This window comes from Parasteatoda tepidariorum, chromosome 7 (genome assembly GCF_982258835.1).
Source record: "Parasteatoda tepidariorum strain Cologne lab strain chromosome 7, Ptep-v5.0, whole genome shotgun sequence".
Lineage (NCBI taxonomy): Eukaryota > Metazoa > Arthropoda > Arachnida > Araneae > Theridiidae > Parasteatoda > Parasteatoda tepidariorum.
In genome coordinates, this window is record NC_141761.1 from 106,442,179 (window position 1) to 106,458,031 (window position 15,853).

General features: G+C 27.6%; 1 protein-coding gene across 1 annotated transcript in view; it reads left to right on the top strand.

Moving 5' to 3' along the window:
* The first annotated feature begins 12,489 nt into the window (after window positions 1–12,489).
* The window catches only part of LOC107444765 (SEC14-like protein 2), a 62,393-nt gene continuing 59,029 nt past the window's right edge, over window positions 12,490–15,853 (top strand). The window contains exon 1 of the mRNA XM_071183022.2: window positions 12,490–12,713. Coding sequence (XP_071039123.2) covers window positions 12,705–12,713 — 9 coding nt within the window. The 5' untranslated portion in view covers window positions 12,490–12,704. The remainder of the gene's footprint in view (window positions 12,714–15,853) is intronic.

The window sequence follows — 15,853 nt, forward strand, 5'->3', positions numbered from 1 at the left end:
TTCTTCTGTTGCACGAACTTTATTGCTTATGTGAATAAGTACAAAATTTTATGAAGTACATAGAGTGGAAGAAAAAAATTATAAATTTACCTTAAAAGTTAATATTTTCCTCTGAGTTTCTTGATAATTTTCGCTAAAAAAAAACTAAGTTCAAAAAAGGATTTAAGTCAAGAGGAGAGTCATTGTGATTCATTTATTAAAAAAATTACTCCTGGGACATATTTCTGTTCTTTTATGTGACTCGTTTCATGAAAACTCTGGGAGATTACTTGTTCCGTATATTATGTTCTTGAGTTTTATATGAGAAATTCTTTTAAAATTATTTAATAAAAAGTAACTAAAATAAAATTTTTCGTTGTTGACTTAATTAGGAATTGACAATTTTTTTTTAAATATTGTACTTGTTTTTACTTATTATTATTTTTTTTTGCCTGCAGTAATGTGTAATAATGGGCGAAGCTGTAATGTTAAGTGTTCCCTGAAATCAGTAATTGGTACCATAGAACTTTCATATCTCAACATTTTTCATTACGAATTATAGTTTCTGATTGCGGGCCTTTGAAAGTGAGCATAATGCTCATTACAGCCGAAAAAAGCAACAAAAAAAATTTCCTTTTACCCACTGGCGGTTTTGCAAAAGTGTGAAATAAGGAGAATGTTTCTCCCCAATATACTATTTCCCTATCTAATAACATGGAAAAACCGGTTTTGCTGAGCAGGAAAAACTGCAGGTTAAAGTCCGTCAGTGGGTTAACTGAAACGTTGGAAAATTTTTATAATTTTAGAATGCCTTTCAATGTAGAATTCATTGAGCTCTTAGTGTGTTCTTTTGATTTTAGTGTGTGATTTAGATGCTTCATTTGATGCCCCTTTAGAGGTAAAATTTAAAAATTCTAAAATTTCCTGAAAATGTCACTCCCCACCCCGTTTTTTATTTCAAAAAAACTTACCTCAGAAGCTGTTTGAAACTCATATTATTCTTATGGCCAAAGTGAAATTAAACCATTTCCTTTAGGAAAGAAAAACCTAATTTGACACAAATTTAAATAAATAACTCTCAATCGCATCTTTGATTCTGGGCTACAACTGAAAAACTGGTTTTATATTGCTGTTATATTTTGAACAATTTTATACAAACAGGATTGCCACTCTACAGGGAGAATATGGAAAACCTGGAAAATACAGGGAATTTGAAAATGCAGGGAATTTTGAATAATTTTTCCTTACAAACTAGGTAAAAACAGGGAATTTGTTGTTTTCGTCTATTAAAAAATGATAACCACTTATAAGGCGGATGTGGGATATTCAAAATAATATGTAATATTTAAGGATATTTCAGCCATAATAAAATAGCTTATTTACTCTAGCATTATTTTTTTAAGTATGTTCAGCTGTTCCTCTTAAGTTTTTTCAACAAGTAAAACTAATAAGTATCGTTAGCCCAATACAGCTCATACAAGAATACAATAATTGTGAGTTCCCTCTTAATATATTGTGTATAATATGTACAGGGAATTTTTTCCCCCAGATTTCAGCAACCCTGACAACGAAATATTAATTAAATATTTATAAACTGCAAAATGATATTTTCATGTAATAAATTTATGAACTTTGCAGTTTAAGGGCTATATTGATTCCCTAAGTACCGAAGGCCAAATCTGGGATTATTGGGTTGAGGGAGCTTAGGAATTTAATAAAAACCTTAGGCTTTCACGATTTTTCACTCTTCTGTTGTAACCCTCTTTATAAGCTATTGTGAGTATTTTGCATCATTCACTTGTAAATAAAAATGTGACAGCACGAAGAAAAGTGTGGAGAATGAAGGCATTTTTGAGAAGTTTGTTCTTTTTATACTTCATACAAACATAATGTGAATATTCGAAACTAGCCAGAGAAAGTGATGTATGGCTCGGGCCATAAATGGTTAAAAAAAGCTAAATTTTTAGGACAAATTGCATATTTTTAATTTCGATTAAAATGTTAATTTTAATATTTAAATCAGCAATTGCGTTTATTTTAAAGCTTTGCTTACATTTTAAATTGTAAACTGGCGAAGCTTGATTTAATAAATCATAATTGTTTTTTTTCCCTCTCATTTAAGCAATATTTATATTTATCAATAATCCTATTGTCTGAGCGCAAAAAAAAAAAAAAAATTAATACCTCATTAACGCGAAAATACTGGTAACCCGTGGATCAAAATAATTATTGTTGTATTTTATATGTTTAACATAACATTTTTAAGCTGATTATCACTTAACATGGAAGAAAACTGGACGCAGCACAGATAATAAGCAAGTGAATAAAATGCCAATCATTCATTTTAAGGAATGCTATTTTTATTTTCTTCCTTAGTTAAAAGTTAGCAGATGTCACAAATAAATAAAGAAGTTAAAACTTTTAAGCTTATTTTAATTTGTTTGATTCATAATAATAATGTTTGCATACATTAATGTAGCACATAACGAAATTGTTTTCATGATGTATCTCTTTTCTGGAGATTTTTTTCAAGTTCTTCGGCCTTTTCCTTAGGGAAATTTTGTTTCTTATTTGCTGCTAAAAAATGGCGTCTGATTCAGTCAATGATTTTGATGGAACTAAATGAAAACGTGATAAATTAATGTCTGATATTTACAGGCTCCCTCTAGATGGCGTACTCGAGCGTTGCGATCGCGAATACTTTTTATTCATCCATTCAAGTTCAAATAAATTTTTTAAAGCTTGTAGTGGATGACACTTGATGTTAATACTGTTTTTTTAAATATTAATTCAGTAATTAAATTTAATTATTTAGTTTTATATGGCAGAAATTTTTTTAATTGTTTAATAAAAAGTAGCTAAAATAAAATTTTTCTTTGTTGTCCTAAGCAGGAAATTACTTTAACATTTTTTTTTATATTACTTATTTGGAGTAATTAAATTGAACAGGAGCAACAAATAGCAGAGTCTTTATTGCAATTAAAATAAAATATAAAAATGATGAGAAATGCGATGATAAAATAAAACGATAAGGGATATTCACAAATTTCATCTTGTGCTATTAAACAAGATTTATTAAAAAGTGGGGGATCACCCATTATAAAAGTATGTTTTCTTTTATATGTTTTCCTTCTCTATAGCATCACATTTTAGTTTTGGGGCATCTATAGTAGGGTATTATCATTTGTTATTAAATTTTGTCTTATGATTACAAATAAAATTGTGAATTTCGAGATTTCTTTTGAGAAATACAAAAACCACTTAGAAAATTGCTTGAAACTTTTCAAAATATTCAAATAAAGCTTTTATTATTAATTGCCAAATACGATTCCCTACAAAATTATAAAAAAAAAAAACCTTTTTAAATTTTTCGGAGCATGCGCAGTATAAAAGAACTGGCTTAAATACTCATATCTTTCGCAGTTTTTAACGAATTTTTTAAAAATTTTAAATCAGCAATTTTATAATTAATCTTAAATTTCTCCAAAAATTTTGTTTAATTCCATTGGATAGCTATAAAGTTATAACGAAAAAACGCATCGCAAAAAAAAAATAAATTTTTTATTAAAATAACCATATCTTCATCTAAACCATATTAAAATAACCATATCTTTTATTAAAATAACGATATCACTAAACATCTCTAAAGCTACGAAATAATCCTTTAAGTAATTCTTGTGAAATTTAAAAAAATGTCAAAAACTGAAAGTGTCTCTTCCATTATTATATCAACCGTTATAATAATGAATATATATTCCATTATATTATATATTCCATTATTATAGTATATGTTACTGTGTATGACTGCAATTGGTGACTGTTGACACTGGTGTATGTTGAAAATCACACAGTCGCTTTGGTACATATATACCATTTCTAGTTAAGTGCCCCTGCCCGGTATACATTTGCCCGGTATGTCCTACATCAATGTTTCTTAAGGCTCAGTGCCATTTCCCGGTATGCCCTACATCGATGTTTCTTTTAAGGTCAAGTGCCATTACCCAGTATGTATTCAACCGGTACTCCGAAGACTGATGTTTCTCCTAATCTATCGTCAGCAGATATTAAAATATCGAATATACGACCAATGAAATATAAAAATACCAACGAATAAACTAATAACAATTTGGATATAAGGATATAACAAATATTTCGCACATTCACCAAAGCGACTATGTGATTGTTGGCATTTACCAGTGAAAGTAGACATTCTCTTGATTTCGGTCATTCACGGTAGCATATATATATATATATATATATATATATATATATATATATATATATATATATATATATATATATATATATATATATATATATATATATATATATATATATACACATATGTGTGTGCGTGTGTGTGTGTGTGTGTGTGAATGTATAAAAAAATGGAAGCCCCTTTTTAAAAGCATTTTTTTTTTCAGTTAACTATATTTTTTCTATTGAAGAAAAGTTTTCTATTGAAGAAAAAAAAAAGAAGCCTTAATTATTTAATGGATGTGGTTTGACATTTCACTTATTCGTTGTTGGCGGCGGGGAAATCAAAATTACAAAAAGAGATATAGTGAATTTTAAACAGTTTCTTTTTTGCGTAAGTGCCTTGAAAGAAATGAAAAGAAAGCACTGAGGAAAAGAGAGAAAAGAATTTTAAGCGGAATGATAAGAGACGAGGAAAAACATCACTCAGGAACGTAAAGGAAAGATGATTATCATGCAGGACAAAAGCAATTTATGTAGCTTTGTCTTAAAATAAGGGCACCTTCTTGTTAAAAGTATTAAAATATAAAACAATTTCAGAAATATAGAAACAAAAAATGGCGCCCTTTTAAAGAAAGGAAAAGTTAGAATTTAACGAAACAATGAAATATTAAATTTTTATTTTATTTCTACACTACTCGGCAGCAATTTTGCATTGACGTCAAAAGTGTAGCGTGAAACATATTTTTGGAGAATTTCGAAATAATACTTGTATCGGAAATAATTTAATTTTAGCATCGTACGATTCCCGGAACTTTTGTTCATTGGAAAGGCTTAATGTGAAACAATTCTGGCAATTTTAGAGGTTTTTTTTTCTTTTAGCAATAAAAAGTTGTTTCAAAGGGACTTCGTTTTTAAATTTTTTTTTATGGAAAAGCTGAAGAGGTGTATTTTAATTTCAATGCGTGGATATAAATAAAAATGTTATTTTCCCTTTTCTCTGTGTGTATTATTAATACTATTATACTATTTTAAATACCACTGTAGAATTAAAATAAACATTAGGATATTTGGAAATTTCTTTGCACTATCTATCTATCTATCTATATACATATATATATATATATATATATATATATATATATCTATATACATATATATATATATATATATATATATATATATATATATATATATATATATATATATATATATATCTATATACATATATATATATATATATATATATATATATATATATATATATATATATATATATATATATATATATATATATATATATATATATATATATATATATATATATATATATATATATATATATATATATGTTACCGTGAATTACCAAAATAAAGTGAATGTCAACAATCATATAGTCGCTTTGATGAATCTCCGAAATATTTATTATATCCGAACTGATATTAATTTGTTCGTTGATAATATATTTATTCGATATTTTAATATCTGAGGATAAATTAGGAGAAACATGAGTGTTTGGATTACTGGTTAAAACTGGCTAGTAGCACTTGACCTTAAAAAAGCATTGATGTAGGGCATACCGGGCAAATATAAACTGGTCAGTGACATTTAACTAAACCTAGTATATATTTCTGATTTTTACCCAAGCGACTATGCGATTGTCAACATTCACCGGTGGAAGTTCACAAACAATAATTTCGGTTTCAATTATATATATATATATATATATATAACAATAAATACAATATATAATAAATAAATGCAAGAAAACACTAAGAAACTTAAGAAAAACAATAAGTATCATTTATTGCGCTTAAGCTGCAAGTAAACAGCACTTATTAGATAAGTTCAAAATGAAGAATAAAGCAAAGAAAAATTATAGACATATGAAAGAAAAGGGGGGTGGGAAATGGAATACCACAAATTAATGGAATACCACAGGGATCTAATTATTCATCTCTCTTAGCTAACTTATTTTTGCATTATTATGAAAAAAATTATACTCTTAGTATTAAATTTGTTTTTAGATATATTGATGACTTAATTATCTTTAATTTCCAAGATTTTACTGTTTTATTGAGTGATATATACCCTGAGGAATTAATCTTACTTCGTAATCATGATGATAATATTAATTTCAATTTTTTGGATTTGGGTATTATGAAAGTTGAAAATATCTGCTTTGTTGATTTATACGATAAAAGAAATGATTTTAATTTTAATATTAATAAACTAGTTACTTGGAATTCTAATGTTTCTAGGAGCATCTATTTAAATACCACTTTTAATGAAATGAACAGAATTAAAAGAATATGTAGTAATATTTATTTATCCAAAAAACAAATCGATAAACTCTTTCAAAATCTGATAAAAAACAATGGATACCCAACTAATGTAATAAAATTTTATACAAAATCATTGAATTAATCGTACATTTTGGTGGATATATTTACTAAACAATTTTTTTTGTTGTTGTTAATTTTTATGATTTTCCCATGTGCAAATCCTTTTCAGGCCAAAATTCATTGCCAAAATTATTTACTAAATAATTTCTTTGTTAATTTATATAATTTTTCCATGTGCAAATCCATTTCGGGCAAATCCGTGGTTAGAATTATTTACTAAAAATTCCTTTACTAAATAATTTCCTTTGTTAATCTATACAGTTTTTCCATGTGCAAATCCATTTCGGGCAAATCCGTGGATAAAATTGTTTGCTAAAAATTTCTTTATTAATTTATACAATTTTCCATGTGCAAATCCATTTCGGGCAAATCCGTGGCTACAATTATCTACTAAAATTTTTTCTTTGTTAATTTTTCCATGTGCAAATCCATTTCGGGCAAATCCATGGTTAGAATTATTTACTAAAAATTCCTTTACTAAATAATTTCCTTTGTTAATCTATACAGTTTTTCCATGTGCAAATCCATTTCGGGCAAATCCGCGGATAAAATTGTTTGCTAAAAATTTCTTTATTAATTTATACAATTTTCCATGTGCAAATCCATTTCGGGCAAATCCATGGCTACAATTATCTACTAAAAATTTTTCTTTGTTAATTTTTCCATGTACAAGTCCATTTCGGGCAAATCCGTGTTAAAATTATCTATTAAAATTTTTTTCTTTGATAATTTAAATAATTTTTCTATGTGCTAATCCATATCGTGCAAATCCGCGGCTAAAATTATTTGCAAAACAGGCAATTTATGTTTCTCTTTTCTATTTTATATTTTTTCTTAAATAAACATCTATCCTCTAAAACTATTTATGATCAATTTTTAAAATTATCCAGTATTATATTACCTTGCGCACATCCATTTCGGGCCCATCCTTGGTAACTAACAAATCAAAACACAGAATAACAAATCACTTCAGCAGTGCAGTAAGAACGACACTTTAAAACCCTCATGTTACACTCAATTTGCTCTTTTGTTTTCATATTTTGTAATCTGGCAATCTTTCTGCGAAAACATTTTTAAATCATTCTTGAAAAATATCCGTCCAAGTAAGTTGTTCTGATTTTGCTACTCGCTTTATAGTCCCCCCTTTTTAATGTTTTTTCTCTTTATTTTATTTTATTATCTGTTTTTACATGTTATTTTTACTTATTTTCACTTTTTGTGATCTATTTGTTGTTATTTTATAAAAAATTTTTTTGAGTGCTCCTCACACTATTGTATTAATATATTTTGCTTTGGCTTTATTGATACAATATCAGAAAGCACTCAGTTTTGAGAATATAATCGTGTGGGCTGAAGAAAAGATTATATCTTTTTTTTTCCGGCTTTTTTTCCGGTTTTTAATTAACATTTCATTTTTTTTTTTTTAATATAAACTGTTTTTTTTTTTTTTTTTTTTTTTACTTATTATTTCCCACCCCCCTTTTTCTTCATATGTCTATAATTTTTCTTTGTTTTATTCTTCATTTCGAACTAATCTTCATTTCGGCATAATCTTTTATGTTACTAAACGATGGTGAAATCGCAGTTTTACTACTCTCCAACCGGAGAGGGAGAGACAGAGTTTCAGTCAGATCTGACGGTGTTTAATTTGTAAACATGAAATATCAAAAAGCACGCAAAAACCATTGCTCCTCTATTTTATACGATAATTAAAATGTGTGAAGAGGCCAGTCATATTGCCTTTTCTGTATTCTTACGCCTCATCAAAATTATTTATTACTCATAGAAAATCGTTTAATCTTTCCTTATATGGAAGTGAAAGATCTTAAAATAACCTCTCTTTTGAAATATAAATCTAATTATTATTCTTTGGCATGTTTTCAACCTTGAAGTCCCAAAATAGAATTTCTACACTTATCCTTTACCAAAGATATTTTATGAAAATGACAGAGTTTTAATGCTTTTATTAATACAAAAGTATTTATATAACTTTTGTAATACATTGTATATATATATATATATATATATATATATATATATATATATATATATATATATATATATATATATATATATATATATATATATATATATATATATATATATATATATATATATATATATATATATATATATATATATATAGTATTTAACTTTTGTATGGTAGATTTAAGAGAATTGAACAACGTGAAAAGGATAATCGTAAAATAGTAGTGTATAAATCTAAAAAAACATCTAAATTTATATATTTTTACAATATATAAACTATTATGTTAAATTATAAATAATATATCTAATTATATAAAAATACAAACTTTTAATTCAAATTTAAACTTTTTATATGAGAACAATCCTTAAAAATAGCTTTTAATTTTTTTAAAGAAATAACATTTAAAAAAATTCTGAAAGTCTGTAAAATTAAAGATGTAGATGCCCCTTGTAGTCGCCTGTGATTGGTGTATAAAGTGTTCGCAAATTTTAATCGAAATTGTGGAAAATCAGCGTACTTTTAGATTCGCGACTCGATCTACTTCGCAAGTTAATCTACTCCGCAAGAATTAGAAGCATAGAATTTATAGTTTTAAATCTTGTAAATGATATACCTGGACAATTTTTGTAGATGATTTTAGATTTTTCATTCAAAGATTGCAATAGATTATACAACAGCTTTAGAACATTTTGAGAGGTGTTAAAATGTGTTAAAGCGATATCAAGAGGATGAAAACGTACCATAGAACTTTCATGAAATCGCAAACTGTGTGATTTTTGCCAGTGGGGGTCACCTTAAATTTATAATTTAATTGGTCGGAACGAAAGATCTCAGAGTGAGGATTATTGTTACTTCGGCATACAATAAAAACACACCTGGCATCGTCGGGAGTGACCAGGAATTATTTTTATGTCGTTGTAAACTGTGCAATGATGTCAACGAGAGTGACTTCGAACCACTCTTTTAATAATTAATGACGTAAATAATGTTGTTGCTGACAGGTTTTTAGCCTTTTTTTGCAGTTGTTTCCCCACGTGACATAGGATGGATTTTCCGTCATTTTCACTTTCTCAGCGTGATTTGTGATCCCATGCACTTTTTATGGTTAACTTTCATCCTCTCTCTATCACCTTTCCGAATTCGTAGATCGAATTTCAGATCGCGTTTCATACGTAAATGAAAAAATTAATATATTTATTTTTATAGACTGGTTCGTATCGGTTAGTTGAATCAGATGATTCAAGTCACCTGATTCAGAGGACTGATTTGAATCATCGACGTGATTTAGGTTATTTGAATCAAATTGATGATTCGCATTTTTCGTTCAATATGCCATATTTTACCTCAAAAAATCAACCGTCAACCTGCATTGTTAAATTTTTAGCATTAATTGCAGGAAATTTCACCAGTCTGTGAATTTTTCTAAACGGCTATCTTTGTTTTTACAAAATTAAACAGCTAATTTTGCTTTGGCGAATGAATGGTTGATCGTGGAAAGCAAAACACAGATGGCGCTAGTGTTTAAAACTCGTCTTCAGAGTTCCGGGTTACCACTTTCGATTGATTTTTATGCCAAATCTTAAAAAAGTGCGCCATCCAATATTGTTATACTTATAGTGTTTTCAATATAATGCTTTCTTTCAATTTAAATTACAACGAAACAAACAACAAATGAATTCGGAAGACTGAACAAGCTTGTTTTGATGCTAGCCAAAATAATAACAAATGGCACTACTTTACACGCATACAGCCAAATTAGAGATAACACTCAAAACATGGCAAACCTTAAACTTTATTTGTGTTGTAATAATAGTTTTTTTAAATTTGTTCTAGGCTCACGACCTGTTAGAAGTTTTAAATTTCCGGAAGCTCTTATGAATGGTAAAATTTACGCGCAAATTTAAACACAAATCACAATAATAAAACTTCCTAGCAGCCTGTTCACAGATCGACCTGTAATCATTACATTAGCGGAAGGATACACCGGACGTTTTCTACGTTTCTTTCGGTTTTAGGAAGCTTGTTATTGTTTACATTCAGTCAGTGTTTTTTACACATTGACAGAGGGATTAAGCCTTTAAATGTAATTTTCCCAAATCAATGTTTTTCATATTTGCTGTAACATTTTAAATATTTAGCACCAACGATAGATCTAACAGCGTGCATATTCGGGTAGGGTAAAACGAATCATCGAGGTGATTTTGAATAACTTCAATTACATAATTATATTTCAAAGTAGTAAAGTAGCTTCAAAGTAGTAAATAATAAATAAATTAATAAAATGCGGATTAAAGTAGCATAAATCTTTAAAATAATATCTTTACGATACCATGATGACTCAGGGGATAGAGCGCTCGCCTCCCAAATGAGGTGAACCGGGTTCGAATCCCGGCGAAGGCTGTTTTATTCGAATTCCGGACCCGGCTCGCACCGACCACAGTGCTGACTTAAAATATCCTCAGTGGTAGACGGATCATGGGTTAGAGTCCCCTCTCCGTTGGGTTTACCGTGGGTGTCTTCGTGGTCTTCCTCTTCATGTAACTCAAATATGGGTTAGTTCCGTCTCCCAATACAAATTTCTCCCAATACTTGATCATGAGTTCCCTTGTCTTCTGGATTGGATTCTAAATTGCAAGTCAACGGAGTTGAACATTAGTAGTCGTAAGCCCAAAATAAAATTGGATCGGCTGTTCGACGACGGCTATAAAATAAAAGATAAAATACCATAGCAATACCAATACTTAGGGGATAGAGCATTCGCCTTCCAATGAAGTCAACCGGGTTCGTATCCCAGCAATGGCCGGTCGATACGAATTTCGCATCCGTCCTGCACCAACCACAGTGCTGACGTAAAATATCCTCAGTGGTAGACGGATCATGGGTTAGAGTCCCCTTGCCGTCGGGCTAACCGTGGGATTTTCTCGTAGTCTTCCACACCATGTAACGCAAATGCGGGTTAGTTCCATTAAAAAAAGTCCTCCACGAAGGCAAATTTCTCCTAATGCTTGATTCAGGAGTCCCCTTGTCTTCTGGATTGAGTTCAAAATTACAAGGCTATGGAGTTGAACATTAGTAGTCGTAAATCCAAAAAAATTGGGTCGGCTGTTCAATGACGGTTATTAAATAAATTACCTGTATGTCAAATAATTTGCTCTTACTAAAAACAGGTTTCAATTATACCAATTTAGTTTGAAATTTATTTAAATACAAATCCTTTTAAAACTTATTAAAAATGGAGATAGTGTATACGTCAATGATGAAATTTAATTACAATTCACGAGGATGTTAGTGTTGACCTTAAGTAAAAATTATTATGATTTTATTCTGTGGTTTGCTTGTAGGTAGTAATTAAATATTGTTTAAATACTAATCAAACTTTTTTAGTTTGGAAACATTAAATATTTTAGCTATAATATTATTTGAAATTGAATAATACATATTATTTGAATAATAATAAATATTATAATTTATATTTTATCCAAAATTTGATTAAAATATTAAAGAAATGGAGAAAACTTTTTCATTTAAATAAAAAAATTCAATTTGTCTGATTTTAAAAAAAATCCGATTTAAATAAGCAAAAAAAAAAAAAAAAAAAAAAAAAAAAAAAAAAAAAAAAAACTTTTTTGCCAACTATCTTTATACTATATAACAGTTATAAAGTTCCCGAATTTCAATTTATTGTAAAAAAAATTCCCGAAATAGGCTTAAATATTCCCAAAGCATTGTTAATCTGCCGTTAAATTAGCGCCAAATAATGAAGAGAAAGGTAAAATAAAATTTTGACCCCAGGTAAAAGATAACGACTTAAAGTAGCCACTAAATCTAGAAAATGGTCCTACCTGTCCTTCAACCAACACCGCCACTCAGAAGAAAAATAAATAAATAATAAGATGAAGAAAGAAGAAAAAACACCTCAATTCTAACCTGGACGAGAGAGAACTTGAACCGGACTCTTTTAATGTAACCGCAGAGTAAGAATTTCAATTGAATAAAAATGAGCTCAATTCTGTTCGTAATTTTATGAACGATTGTCTTCCTTCTCCTAAGGAGGTCATAGATGGACAGACCCCGACCTGAGAATCGTCGTCTGCTGGTCAGTCAATGAAGTTGTGCTCATTCAGCTGTGCGACATGTCCGAGGTGAGTAAACCTTTTCTTCTCTCTCTAGTATTTTGCATTTCTTGGACATCCTTGCTTCGAAACCCATTGAAATCATCCAGAAAAAATTTTATTCAAAGCTTTTATTTTAAAATTTTATACACATAGTTGATTTCACATAAATATAATATAAACAAAATTCGTAATTTAAGGACGAAAGATAAGGATTTTTAGATATAATTGGAATTTTTTTTTTACTTAAATCAGATTTTTTTAAATTTTTTTTTTTGCTTTAAATCATTTTGGATCAAAACTTTGATAAAATGTATTAATAATGCTTTCTAAAAATAACATTATAACTAAAATACTTAATATTTGAAATTAAAATGTAATTTTTTAAAAATTTTTAATACTTATAGTTGTTTTTCTAAAAATGTAATGTAAACAGGCTGGCAAAATTCGCAAATTAAAGATGAAAAATAAAGAATTTTTGATATATAATTGGAATTGTTTTTACTTAAATCAGATTTTTTTTTAAAAAATATTTTTTCACATTAAATTATTTTGAAACAAAACTCCGATAAAATGTATTAATAATGTTTGATGTTTTCTGAAAATAATATTATAACTGGAATACTTATTAGTTCAAATTAAAATTAAATTTTTTTCAAAAATTTTATACACATATTTGATTTTATAAAAATATAATTTAAACAGGATGGCAAAATTCGCGATTTAAAGAAGATAAAAAAAAGGGATTTTTTGATATAATTGGAATTTTTTTTACTTGAATCAGATTTTTTTTTTGAAAATATTTTTTTACATTAAATCATTTTGAATCAAAACCCTGATAGAATGCATTAATAATGTTTTTTGAAAATAGCATTATAACTGAAATACTTAATATTTGAAATTAAAATGGATAAAAGTATATTATTATTAGAAACTAATCACTGAATGAAAGGAAATCATTGTTATTTTTTATTCAAGCTCAATACAAACAGGGTGTCAAAAATTCGTGATTTAAAGAAGAATAAAGGATTTTCAGATATAATTGGAATTTTTTTTATACTTACATCAGATTTTTGTTTTAAAATATTTTTTTACATTAAATTATTTTGAATCAGAACGCTGATAATATGTATTAATAATGTTTTCTAAAAATAATATTGTTACTAAAATACTTAATATTTCATATTAAAATGGCTAAAAGTATTATATTATTATTACAAACTAATTACTGAACAAAAGAAAATCATAGTTATTTTTATTCGAGTTCAACAGGCTCATGTGTAAAGACCTAATTTGTTAGTTAGATTTCCATTTAAGAATAAACTAATTTAGATCAGGAAACTAAAAAAGTCAATTATTCTAAATTATATTAGACAGAACAAGCCTTCCTTTTATATATTTTCTCAAAATATATATTGAATGAGTCTTAAAGGCATTTGTATTTAGCATAAAACTAAATGGATGTAATTAAAATATGTATATTAAACTACAACTTTTTTTCCAAGCAAATATACAAACTTTCAATTTTAATTGTTCAGTCACTTTTATCGACATTTGATATAATTTTTATTATTTATTAGTTCATTTAAAACATCAAATAATATTTCAGGCATTATTTTCTAGATAAAATATTCAATATCAGTTAAATCAGATTTTAAAAATTAATATTTTCGATTTAATTAAATGATTTAAAAAAAAAAAACAATTCACTTACTTACTCCAACAATTGCTACAATATTTTTTTGTTCCTTAAAGAAACAGATCTAAATTCCCAAATAAAAGTCCCAAAATCATTCATTAACGTAAATTAGCTGGATGTCGCTTCATATAAAGCTTATAAAAATAGTAAATATAACTTATTTTAAATTTTAATAATTGTGTAATTGTTAATAAGTTTAAATATTGATTTTAAATATGGTTATCATAAAAATGTTGAGTAATTAGATATCATATTACCTCTTCATTATAAATAAACAAAGTATTTACTTTTAAGATACGTACAATTTATGTAAATAATTTATGTATAATTTATGCAGTATCATTCATGCATAAATATATATTCATTTTAAAAGTAAATATGCGTATATACACGAAACTTAAAACAAACGAACAGTTTTCTAAAAACAAAAGTATGCCCCCCCTCACGCTACGCCTATGCTCCCCCAACATACATTAAAACTACGCCACTGAATGTATTCCATGTCATCGTCATTAAAAGTCTCGACAGGTAAATTGTTCATAAAAAAAACCTTCTTAAGCTACGTATAATTTATGTATAATTTATGCAGTATCATTTATGTATAAATATATATTCATACTAAAAATAAATATGTGTATGTACACGATACTTAAAATAAATGAACAGTTTTCTAAAAACAAAAAGTGTACGCTACACTACGCCTATGCTCCCCCCAACATACGTTAAAACTACGCCACTGAATGTCATCCTCATTAGAAAGTCTCAACAGGTAAAATGTTCACAAAAAAAACAAACAAAAAAAAACTTGTTACTTTGAAATAATTAGATTTTTGATGAAATAAACTGAAATGTACTCCATGCAATTCTATTATCATTTAAATTCACAAAAGAATACGTAAATTCTTTCATAATATTCAGAGGAATAAGTAAATTCTTTCATTTTTTCTCCCCTTCCCCCAATTTTTGTTCGTTACAATGATTCTTTTTTCGACGAATGGAATATATAAATATCTTTCGTACTTCTTTCATCAGCAAAAATAAGCAAAACTCAAACCGCTCTTAGAGGGACTATACCGCGGAAGAGAATTGTCGTCGCGAACTCTCTTTCTCCTTCATTAATAATTTAAAATTTAAAAGAAAGAAAAACTAAGTTCAGGCAAACCTAGAGTAAGACATAAAGTTTCAGTGCTGAAAAAAAATATTTCTAAATATTAAAATGCAAACAAATTAATAAAAGAGAACTTCTCCGTTGCGTAATCCTAAGTTATCATTTCATAATTTATTTTAATTTTTCTATTTTAAAATTTTCTTTTCAGTAACTGAAACTTCATGGGTTACTCTAGGCTTGTCTGAACTCACTTTTTCTAAACTTTTAATTTTAAATTAGTAATGATGGAGAAAGAGAATTTGCGAGGAAAAATTTTCTTCCGCTGTATGGCGTCCTCTTAAGTTCTCAAATATTTGTTCCATT